The sequence below is a fragment of the Podarcis melisellensis genome (genome assembly GCF_964234715.1).
Source record: "Podarcis melisellensis genome assembly, chromosome: 7".
NCBI classification, from domain to species: Eukaryota; Metazoa; Chordata; class Lepidosauria; order Squamata; family Lacertidae; genus Podarcis; species Podarcis melisellensis.
In genome coordinates, this window is record NC_138539.1 from 60,912,571 (window position 1) to 60,925,216 (window position 12,646).

Genomic DNA, 12,646 nt, shown 5'->3' on the forward strand with positions numbered 1-12,646 from the left:
TATCCCTTTTTAAAAACAGGTTTGGAAAAGGGGAAGGACGGCTTAGCAAATGTTCTTGGGAAGGAGAAAGGAGAGACCAGGCAGAGGCTATATGGGGTAGAACAATCTTGGCAGGCTAGGACAGAAAGGCACAGGAATAGTGCGCAGGATGCCTTGAACTCCAATGCCATGCTGCTGCAGGAAACACGCCCCTCTTGAACTTACTTCCTTCACCTAGACTCAGGTGTATATGAACCACATATCTTAAAACACTTCAGTCTCCGATGTGTCTGAATTCCCAACAGAAACACGGCCCTGGGTAAGCGCCCAGAACCCCGTGGAATCTTGCCACCACTTGGCAGAGATTAGGTGTGGTATTCCTTAAGGAATTCCCTGTGAGAATATTTGAAATTCAATTCCATCTATACAACACATTTTAAATATATATTCTGTACATACCACTGTTTGCACAAGCCACATGAGCAGTTTACAACAAAGTCAAATAAAATAAAAAGAATCTCTATTAAATAACACTGCCCTAAAAGTACGCAACACAACAACTTACTAAATAGCGGTTTGTCAACTTCAGCAGCAACTAATCCATTCAGCCGATCTCCTTCAAACATCCACTGAAAAAGGTGCATATTAATCAGCCACCTCTTAAATTCTACAGACACCTCTCAGTAGAGGGAAGAGTTCCACATGAAAGGAGCCACTACTGAAAGGAGCCACCTTTCTCTGGTCTTCCACATCCTGCACAGAGATCACCAAGATAGCTTCCATCTGCTGGTATTAAACCATGGACAGATTGATAGAGAAGAATATGTTCTTGAAGGTATTTTGGTCCCAGGCCATTTAGGACTTTAAACATCTGGGTAAGCTGCTGGAATTGGGCCCAGAAAACAGTTGGCAACCAGTGTAGAAGTAAATTAAGAGCAGTATGTTTGTGGCCTGCTGTCCCCTACCAGCATTCTTGCTGCAGCATTTTGCGTTAGTTGCAATTCCTGGACTGTCTTCAAGGACAGCCCCATGAGGAGAACACCACAACAGGTCAGCCAGGAGAAACCATAAGCATTTCCCCTTCAAAAGGCCCCAAAATCTATGGTAAACCAAAATAGAGGAGAATCTGCCCAAAATATGGAAAAGCAACCAACAAAATATCAGGGACCCCCCCCCCAAAAAAACCAATAAACCCCCCCAAACAATGAAAAACGTTCATGGTGCCTTGGTGATACAGATTATTTTTTTCTTAGTCCAGCAAACAAGTTTTTACTAAAAATGAAAGTGATGTCTCTGGCTTAGCATAAGCACAAGGGTGGGATGATGAGAGAAAGAAGATCAGACTCCAGAGTGGAGGGAGAGTTCTGCTGTGACTGACAAATCAAGCTTGTAATCAGAGGGAATGAATTTACGAAAAAGCAAATAAATCCCTTTTAGTTTTTCCCACCTTAAATTCAACTTTTAAAGATGTTTAGCACAAAAAGCCTATTTGTCTATTTGTCTGCAATTAGTCATGTCTGCCATGTTCAGACCAATTGCCCACAAAACACTAGGGGAAATATGGTGATTCCTTTTTTCACCCACCTTAAAACTGTAACAGCTGCCCTGGCTAGAAAGTCAATGCAGCTATCCTTCTGAATTTTGTTAGGATTAACGTACTCACAAAAGGTGACCTTGTCTGTGTATTTCATCCAATTCCACACCGAAATAAAAAAAGTATAGACATTTCATTTTAAAAAAATAATCAAAATTTAAAGGTGCCCAGTGCAAAAGCATCTGGACTTATTTGCCTGCAATTTGGCAGGCATTATCCACTCTGAAGGGGGCTACTTGGCTAGCAAATTTCATCCACTTCTGTCAAAATAATAGGCAGACAACCCACAATTTGCATGGGGTTGCATTCCAGGTCATTGTGCGCAATGGCAGAGCACAATAAGCCTGTTATGCCCCCTTTTCTGGCCACTTCCGGGTTGCCATGATGTGCACCTGTGTGGCCAACTGTAAATCTGTCATTGCCTGTAGTCACTTTTTGATTTCCCAGTAATGAATGGATGGAAATGAATCAGAATTGGAAAAATACTCTGAATCAAATCAGGCAACCTTACAGAATGCCTTGGACTGAGGTGAACTGTTTTCCAAAGCACAAAATCAGGGTCCAAACCACATCTTATAGTCACTGTGCAGACATCTAGCGTAAAGCCCCTACTGTAATCTTGGAAAAGATCCTGGGCATCAAGGTCAGCTCAAATGCGAATGCTCATTACTAAAACTGGCAATTGTCTTGGTAGGAGTGAAGGAAAACAGGAAGGGTTCATAGGTCAGTACTGCAGTAGAGCATGTGCTTTGTGAAAAGAAGCTCCCAGATTGATTCTATGGCTCCTTCCCTTAAAAAAGTAAACAATCTTATATTGCAGGGGTGACAGAGAACTGAGTCCTTGGAGAGCAACTAGTTGGGCCATTGATCCAATACCATAAGAGGCATATCATGCGTTCATAAGAGGTGATGGGCATGGAATAGACTTCCATGAGACTGACTGATATAAAGAAGTCCTACCCTCACATTATGAGGGGAAATGTAGAAATGGCCTTGTAGATTTGTCTGTCTTCTCCAGCCCACTGCTCATTGTGGGTGAGGCATCAACTTTACCTGCACATCAAAGGGTCTAGGTGCAGAAAAAGAATGAAGGGTGTTTGCTGCTTAATGTTTCCTTCTCAAGGGGAAAGGGTTGGAGTCACACCCCAACAAGGGTGGGAAAGCAATGCAAAGCCACAATGGTGTGACATGCACACTCAGCCCTCGGACAAGGATCTTTCTTCCACCCTCTTCTTATGATGGTGAACAGAAAGCCAAGCAAAAAGAAAGATGGAAGGTAAGAGGAAGAATAAGGCAGTGTCTGAAACACAACACACTGAGGACATAAGAAGCCCAAATGGATGAGGCCAAAGGTCCATCTTTGTCCAAGATTGTGTTCTCACACTGGCCAACCTATGAGAAGCTGATAAGCAGGATATGAGTGCTTGTTTCCTAGCCCAAAAAAGGAACAGACTGCAGAATGGGAACCTTGCTGCCTCCTTCCTCCGAGGAAGAAGATGCCCATTTTTCAAAACACCTGCCTTCCCCCACCCAAAGAGCTTGTTTATATTCTATTTTGTGATGCATTCCAGGAAAATGTGCGCTACTCTGCAATCACCAACAAATTACATTTCTACAACGCTGTGGAAAGGACTCGTATCCCTTGCGTTTACAAGGTATGGGCAAAACAACCACAGAGAATTCCATTGAAGTGAATGGGACTTGCAGAAAAGCATAGGTACACAGCTTCAGCTTGGTTTCATGAGATGAGTTCCTCACTGATGGGACCCCTCCACTGTCAGCAACAGGCACCAGCAATATACAACTGATGTGCCTGGTCCTAATGAAATCAACATTACAAGTAGTCTCAAAAAATTATCCGCTGGATAGCTCCATTTATGTCATGCCCTTCCACATTTCCATGGTTAGCACTTTTCTAGCCTCAAATATGGCACTACTAAATATTCTATTGCCAAGTAAAAGCTTTACTGACTGACATCAAAAAGGTCAGGTTATTGTCCCTCTGTAAAGCTTGTTGAAATGTGTTTGGAACCAGAGACTATATTTTAAAGGCATGCATGCTTACATACATTAAAGTAAGAACAGCTCCACTTGCCCTCTTACACTAGCTTCTAGAAATCTGAGTCCAGGGATGGTGATAATAAATGGGGCTGATGCAATACATTTTGAGGCAGATTTAATTAAAACAGTCAGCGTATATTTCAAATCAGTGGTTTAGCCTGCTTTAGGAGGGATAAATGAATCATGCTAAGGTTTTAAGGCACTTGCTGCTCCTGCCTGGCAAATCCTCAGGTTCCATTTCCAGTGGTCTCTGCTGTCATCAATAATAAGCAGAAGGGGAGGGGGCGGAAATCAGAGCAAAATATACTGAAAGGCCAAGTGCTCATCTTTGGTACAGTAGTGCAATTGAAAAAAAATTGTAGATCACTCACTATATTTTTTTAAAAAACCTTTACTATTGCCCCCCACAAAACTGAACTATGTAAGTTAATATAAAGAAAGTAATTATGGTAGCATATCTGCATTTATGAAATACATTTAGGGGTGGGAGGGAAACAAACCACCACAACTATTTCATTGCAACTGCCCTGCTTTGGGTGACAAGGAACTGCCAGGATCCAGAAAATATTTGATTCACCCAAACAGAATGAATACATTTACTTTTTAATAATGCAAATTTCATCCCAAACATTAAAAAAAGGTGAACTAAACTGGTGACAACTGCAGATATCAAACAGCTCTGAGAGTTATGTGGGTCCCCCCCCCCCACTCACATTTCCAAATCAAAAACCTTTCACTGACCTTCAGGAAACAATTTCTGCTAGCTTACCCAACTCAGCTGCTTCTAACTCCAGCGCATTTGTATTTTAAATAAAACATGAAACATCATCACCAAAAAAAGAAAAATAAAAAAATAAAAAAATCCCATAGCAAATCCCCTGGCAAGAAGATATGGCTGGCAACATCCCCAAAGATGTTTTTGTTTGGGATGAATTTTATGCCTTCTTGTAGCTTTCTGCCTCTTTAAGTTGCTGACTCTGGCAAAATCCTAAGACGCTCTCATTGCTCATTCAAAAACATTTTGTTTGTTCTTTACAGAGATACACACAGAACAGATCTGCTTACCTGTATAAAACCCCTATTGGACTCTATCTGAATGCACCCCTCTTTGAATGTTACACTCAGTGGTGTCAAAGGAGAGTGGGGAGAGCAGTTGGCAACCGTCTGATAAAAAAGGTGGCACACTAATTCCAGTAAGATTCCATCCAAGAACTCTGCACACATCCCAGTATATGTGTTTGCGTTCGGAGGTAGCGACACAACGCGGGGGGGGGGGGGAAATCACACGAGACTGATCCCACCAAAAGCCCTCTCCCAAATTCCAATAATTAAGTCAAGTAAACTCTGACTGCGGCATGTTGATAGAAGGAGGGGGTGGGGAGTTGCTGTAGCCCAGATGAAAAAGACTAGTTTAAGCAAGCCATTATGATGATGATGATGATGGAAAAGCAAGCAATTCACGGAGCCGTTTCTGTTGCAGCTATAAGGAGAGAGGACTCTGCTCTGTGGGTGCTGCTGGGCTATGAAGGTAAAAGAGACAAGGACTGTTTTGCTTTCCCCTCTGCTTGGCATGCCAAATAGCTGCCAGACCCATCTCATTCCCTGCCTCTACTTTCTCCCTCCTCCCAGAGTCCCTTAAGCAGCAAGCTTACTAGCAGCCAGTAATTGGGAGTCAGGCACCTATGCATATACACAATCACCACCGGGAAAAACATGCTCTCTCTCTCGCACTCTCTCTCTCTCATATAATACAGACTAAAGATCAGAGCACTCACCGTCACGGGCTTCCTCGCCGCGACTGCAGTTGCTGCATATGTGCTTGATCTCCTTGCCTATGTGACAGTGTATCACAAAAGACACGTTGTTGTTGTTCGTAACAGGCTCTTTCAGTGGCTTCATCCTCACCAGATAGAAAGCTCTTTTTTTAGGCTTCTCCTCACTCTGGTCTGGAGAGGAGCCATCCCTGCGGCCGGAAAGGGATGAAAAGGAAAGCATCCCAGGCTGCTTGGTGTGTGTGGAGTCCGCCATCCGCTCACTTTCGCCTTAGCCTCTCTCTCTGCCACACACACACACTCACACGCAACTCTCCCTCTCACACCCCCATCACACACAAGGATTAAAAGGGGGAGGGAGGGGGAGAGAGAGGACAGGGTGGGGGAAGAGGCAGAGAATGAGAGAGAGAGTGAGAGAGGAGGGAAGCGTAGCCGAGCCTTGAGTGACCTATGTGACCCCGCTGCCTTAACCAATCAGAATGATTGGAGCTGCAGGATGCTCTTCTCCAACCATACCTGTGTCACCTCATCTCACCTTGCAAAACAAATGCCACACAGACTCACTGGCAAGCCACAAGAGCCCTCCTTCTCAATGGGGCACAAGCAGAAGGCAAACACTAGGCTGCACTCTTTGACCCACATAGCACTCTCTGTTTTCTTTGTCCCGCGATTTCTAGTATTTTGCATTGATCTATTATCATGGGTCTGAGAGGTGACCCCCCCCCCAAACCTGCTATTTATTGCTGAATTTGATCAAACATCAATCTGTAGAAAACCCAAATAAAAAAATTGTCCCTCTTCTGAACTGGTCCTAAAATTGCTCCTGTACAGGAATTTGCATGTTTTTTTTCTGGGAGCTCCCACCTCCTTTCCCTGCCTACCCCTGGAGGATAGTTTTTTCAATTTTCCAGGCATGCTTAAATTTATTTTATTTTTTAAAGTTTCCCTGTTTAGTGCTCATATAAAAATTGTGATCAAATGAAATACTGTATGCGCAAAGCATGTGTGTTGGAAGGGTCCTGGCTCCTTTTGTATATGTCAAATGATTTTCTGATTTATCTGCTTTCTGGTTATTTGGTTTTCTGATTAGCTAGCTTTCTGATTTTCCCTGATTCTGACTCTCTGCCACGGGTACGCAGAGTTGATGACCACATGAAAAATGGACTATTGGTTATAGGAAGAATAAAAGGGAAAACACAGGGTTTCAGGGGTCTTTCCTCAAGTAAAACCCAAGGCAAAAATCACAAGTGGGAACACCCAGCCCTGGATCAAATTGAAAATGAGGCAAAAGGTATGGACTTGAGGGAAAGCGTGCCTGGGCCCTAAAGCCACATTTTTCACTTCCTTTGTGTTCTCCACTGTGGTCTCATTGCTTAAGCACCAGCTTCAGCAGAGGGAGCCACCCCACTTAAGCGGTGTGGGAGGACAACATTTCTCTGAGTGAGGTAGACAGCAAAGTGACAGACAAAAGATTGGACTTGGCTTAGGTCACTTTGTGATGGCCACTGGTGGCGGGGAGATCCAGCCTAGACTATAAGTATCCAAGGGAGATACTGCAGCTCTTGGGGTCAGCTGCACTTTGCAAAAAGGGGTGATGGGAATAAAAAGAGGGCATTCATCTCGAGATTAGCAGTCGGCAAGGGATTCAGAGGGTCTGCTCTTCCTGGTGACCCCTGGGCGTCATTAGCCAGAGAGGGAGGATTCCCATTTTTTAAGAGCTTGCCCCGATGTCACCAGGCCCTGCCAGCCACTATCAATGGGCATCGTTGTGAAACACTGGACAGAAATAGCCATTTGTGTGTTTTAAAAGATAGGCCACAGAGGATGCAAGAAGGGACAAGAATGTGCAAAGGCCAAGGGAAAACTGGCATTGCTGAATACAAACAACAGAGGAACGTTCCATTATCTTATACAGGGATAAGAAAGTTGTTTTTTTAAAAAAAAAATGAGTCACAATATTGAGTAAATGGAGTTCATTTTTCAGCAGAAGTTACTGGAGCACTTAAAAAAAATAATCAGGTTGCATTGTGGCAGCTGAAAAAGCACATTTATGCAACTATACAACTCCTCTCCTCCAGCTTTAATTAAAAACTTCAATCTGCATATGTACTAAGAATTCCAAAGACCAACTGACAGATGCATATCCAACCAAAGATGAGGGGTTTTTTTTGGTGGGAGGGGGGACACCAATTCAGGAAGCAAAACCCCTGAATAATAACTTATAATTGTCCCCCACCCCAATTGATTCATCAGTTTTGCTCATAGGAAATGGATGGCGACAGAAAACTGCATTGAAGCTGCTAACTTTCACATTACTCAGTGCAACATCTAGCATCTTGTATGCTTGCAATTCAATTGATAGGACTTAACTTTCTAGGCAGCGAATGTGCTACTATATTTTTAAAATGTTATACCCTGCATTTCCCGAAGAAGAAACTGAAGACGGTTCATTAAAAACAACATGAAAGTTTGGAAAATACCATTACCACAAGAAATAATTATTAATGCTGGAGGGGGATGGAGCATATTTGATTGAGGAAGTGTGAAGCATGGGGAATGAATGTGTGGGGAATGGTAGGGGCATGTATGAAAAATAAACAGAACGGTCCATTGGGGCAAACATCTGTTATGTATGTAAAGAGGGGGAAAACATCATACAGGTTTGGGAGCATTTGGTGTACAGTAGTGGCTGCCGAGGTCATATTAAGCTAACAAATGGCGGGGGTGGAGGGAAGAGAGAATAAACTTGCTTAACAATGCATATGTATTATTGTGTTGTGGTGAATATAAGCCCATATGAGCATAAATAAGAACATGCAACTGCAAGAACACAATGTCTTACAAATGGGAGGGACATTTGTTTTCCTGTGTGCCAAAGGAGGCCACAAAAGAGGCAAGGCTTACGGGTGGCAGGGATCACACCATACAAGTTTTTATAGCGTCAGGTGTGGACATTGATATTATTAATATGATAAATAATAAATAAATTTGCAAAGGAAATATGAGTAGATGGCTATGTTCTGTGGGGTTTGAAATAAATTCAAATGAATACATTTCAGTCTGGACTGGACAGTAAAGTACAGTAATCATGTCCCTAAAAGGGAAGGAGGAAAAAGCAAAACAACCACAAATCTAGTGAACAGATTGCCCCTCTGAACAGTGTTATTTTTCTAGAAAAAGAGATACCGGAACTCACCACGAACGCCTCCCTCATTCTCTTAGAGTGGCAATGGCGCCCACCTGAGAGGAGCCAGAATTGAGTTCCAGTGAGTTCCGGCTGGAAAAAAAAAGCACTGCCTCTGAACCTGTCCCCAACAAGAGAGAATGTCTCCCAACTGGGGCAATCTGGAAGCAGAGAGGCTGCTGTGGAGGAAGACCTAGGTAGCTCTGCAGAAGGGAGTAGAGCCTTTCACAGAATCTGCCGACACTCTGCTTGACTTAGAACCAGTTGTCAATCACCTAGCGCTAAATTTCCCCCTCAAATTAGCAGGAACATAAAAAATAATAATAGACAAGTCAATTTCTACTCTATGAATAGAATGCTGTTTCTATTTGTGACCTTTGGTTGGCTAGAATGCAAAGCACAGAAATAAAGGAAAGACATTTTTGACAGTATAATTAATATATTCTCTGGAAACTCACTCCTCTGAACAAATGTAAGCTCTTTTGCACAGCATGAAAATGTATGTGAAGAGACTTTGGTGACAAAGGTTGAGGAACCTTGGTTGAGGGTATGATGAGATGCTGGAACACATGTTTCATCTTTGGAGAACATTTAGGTCCTTGCAAAACATAATGCCCACAGCCTGCTTTTTCTTCCCTGCTCCTAACTTACAGTGCAATCCTGTACCTGTCTACCTAGAAGTACAACTGAGTTCAGTAGAGCTTTTATCCCCCAGATAATCAGCTATAGGGTTGCAGTCTCACCTTTCATGAATGCATGTTAGGTGAGCACCTACACATCATTAGAAAAGAGAAAATACATCACCGTAAAAAAAGGACAAAATGGAATCAGATTTGCATAAAAATTACATATGCTGGAGGAGACTCTTGAGAGTCCCATGGACTGCAAGAAGATCAAACCTCTCCATTCGGAAGGAAATCAGCCCTGAGTGCTCACTGGAAGGACAGATCGTGAAGCTGAGGCTCCAATACTTTGGCCACCTCATGAGAAGAGAAGACTCGCTGGAAAAAACCCTGATGTTCGGAGAGATGGAGGGCACAAGGAGAAGGGGACAACAGAGGACAACGACTAAACAACATCAACAACAAGTTAAAGTGGATCTGGCACTATCGCACAATAAGCATACTTCCAAAACGTTGGACTTTTTGCAGTAAGGACAGGAAAATGCACTGGAAAGTGTAGGGAAATAATTGCTTGATCTGATATCGTGCAATCTTCCCACAAACAAATCAGAATGCATGCAAATCACAAATTAATGCTCAGTATACAGGTCCCCCGACAGCAAACAGAAAGTGCATGTGAATGAGTGTGGCTGTGCATGTGTGAATGGTCTTGCCTACTGCCATGCTGCGCCCCCCACAGTTGCATGTAGCTCTTGTGGGTGGGGGGATTGCTCACTTCTGATATAGAGGATATGCTCAGATTTTTACTAAACTGAAGTTACCAGAATGTGGGGGAAAGAAGGTTTACCATATAACTGTTTGAAGAATATTGATCTCACAGCTGGGGAGGGGAAACAGCTGCACACGACATGCTTTATACATATAAATGTATGCTTAAAATTATACAACATCCTCATCTTTAAATGCTCTCTCCGCATGACTCTGCAGGCAACGTGAAAGGCATTGGAATTCAAACCAAACATCCAGAAACAAACCCTATCAAAAGCATTAACCATGCTTCAATGAGAATGTTGATGCACTTCCAGGTCAATGAAGCTTATTCTAAGCAAAACATCTGGATCATTGTAAGACGAATGCTTTTTGCTTTTTCTTCTCTGCAAATTTTTGGCTGACGTTTTCACTTCAGTTCCTTTCGAAATTAAAGGGTGGGCAAATTTTACCCTGTGTCTGTCTGTTTTGCCGATATATGGCATTGTGGTGTAGCTCAGGAAGACTGGAGTAAAGATCCCTGGCTGGCCACAGAGCTTTCTGAGGGGTTGTTTTAAAGATAAATTAGGTTATCATTATTTTTATTCTATTTATGTTCCTCCTCTCCTCCCAAAGGAGCCCAGCGTGGCAAACATATCAATATTAAAACATTTTTTTTAAAACAAATCTAAAAATAGCTTAAAAGTGATTTTAAAAAATAAATAAAAACAGTGATCTTAGGGTTGCCAGAAACTGTCTTTCAGCCAACAACTGCCTGGGTAAACCCAGATGTTTTTAAATTCCTCCTGAAGCTCAATAATGAGGGGGACAGATGCACCTCAGCAGAGAAAGCATTTCACAAATGAGAAACCGCCACTGAAAAGGCCCCGTCATGAACCAACAAATGCAGTCACAGCACCACACTGAAGAATACTAAATGCTGCAGGTACAACAACAAGTTTTTCAAAACTGATCTTGAGCAGGGATATCTAGTGGTATCATTCTAATTAAATCAGTGGTACCATCAGGGCTGGACTCTGAAGTGGAATTTCAGGGGGCCCCCACTCAGAAGAGTGAGCAGAAGGGTCTCCCCAGTGCAGAAGGGCTGGTTTACCACATTCAGAAGTAGGCAAATTCACTATCTAAAGATCAGGGTTGGGCGAGGGGTGGGGGTGGGGGAAGTAGTAAGTCCAGAGTCTAAAATTACCTAACTTCACCACTGCATTAAATAATTTAACAAGTTATCTGCAGAAAGCCTCAAGAACGCATCTCAATATGTGATGTTTCTTTTTGCTAATGGACACAGATTCCAGGATGTTGGTCTTGAAGAATGTGGCTGATAGGAGAAAGAGTTCCATATATGATGGGGAGAAGTCTGTGGATATTAGATGAAGCACACACATTTCCTGAATGACTATTTATTTTCTTTGGTGTTTGCTGCCCAAAGCTAGGTGGTTTAGTGGGTTGAATGTTAACACCTGCAAAGGCTTTAAATTTTAACTGCACTCTCCCTTTAGGCAAGCTTTTGGAATGACATGTGCTACAAATAAATTGACATGAATGTAAATGTAAATGATGCTCAATCTCATTGTAGGCTGCAGTATGCTTGCATTATATCATAGTTTAACATTCTCTCTCTCTCTCTCTCTCTCTCTCTCTCTCTCTCTCTCTCTCTCTCTCTCTGTGTGTGTGTGTCTCTGTCTCTGTCTCTCTCTCTCTCTTCACCCCCCCCCAAACTTGGCTACTTCTCTAGTTCACCAAACTAGTTTGAATAAGTTTATTTTTATTTTTTTTAAGATCAGATCCTGTTTGGCTTCACACCATTAAGAACCGCATGTAGAGGCCTGCAAACACATCATCACAGAACGAGCTAAATACTTGTGATGTTATCAGCTGGACACAGATCCACGCAGACATCCGTACACCATTTATTCTGCACAGCTGAAAATAAGAGGTGCATGCATGACACAGCAGAAGCTGGTACATGGTTGTGCGTTTCAAAGGGGAATGCCAATGCCTTGGCCTTCTTAAAATCCAACTAATAATTTTTCTAGGAACCTCAATTAAGAAATGTCAGATCCCATCAGGGATTAATAGCATAGGAAAGCTGATAGTAGCTTGTTTTAGCCCTTGAGATGATCACGACGCTCACCAAAATGCAAGACTAATATCTTCCCTTGATGAAGCCAACTGGAAATTAAGATGTGCATCAATTTGTAACACTGTTGTAGCTCCTTCTCTGCAGCTAAGTAGGCCTGGACCTTGCTGTTATGTGAATAGGAGACTGGCACACACAGCCATCCTGAGCGGGTGAAATTGGTTCTTAGCAAGATTTGCACATCACACACAGACAGTGGCTGCTCACTTGGCCAGTTCAAATGGGCTCCACTGGACTAAGTAGTGCCAATGGATATTGGCTCTTCCCTACCCACGCCGACCCTTTTAATTCTCCCAGGCGCCTCTCAAGTTGTTGTCCCCCATAACTGAGTCATACAATGGCCTAATGTGCCTCACATCAGTGGCACCACTAACTTTCCAAAGCAGTTGGCATGGTTTAGTAGAGCAGCAACTTCAACCTGGATCTCTCATATTTCACCCAAACCTTCCTTCTCCTGTAATGTGGCTGCCTGCCACATTGAGGGAGGGAGGCAGTGATTTTCAGAAGCTACAACTATAGCCGAACTCA

The 12,646-nt window shown here is 42.8% G+C and overlaps 1 protein-coding gene across 9 annotated transcripts in view; it reads right to left on the minus strand.

The window, feature by feature from the left end:
• The window catches only part of PHACTR1 (phosphatase and actin regulator 1), a gene marked incomplete at its 3' end in the record, with an annotated part of 241,570 nt that overhangs the window by 101,341 nt on the left and 127,583 nt on the right, over positions 1-12,646 (minus strand). Inside the window, exon 1 of one of the 9 annotated variants that reach the window (XM_081918225.1) lies at positions 5,410-5,783. The exons of 7 other annotated variants lie outside the window; for them this stretch is intronic. In XM_081918225.1, coding sequence (XP_081774351.1) covers positions 5,410-5,662 — 253 coding nt within the window. In that variant the 5' untranslated portion in view covers positions 5,663-5,783. Of the gene's footprint in view, positions 1-4,699; positions 4,873-5,409; positions 5,784-12,646 lie in introns of those variants that run through there. One more of the 9 variants, XM_081918231.1, reaches the window with a different exon arrangement.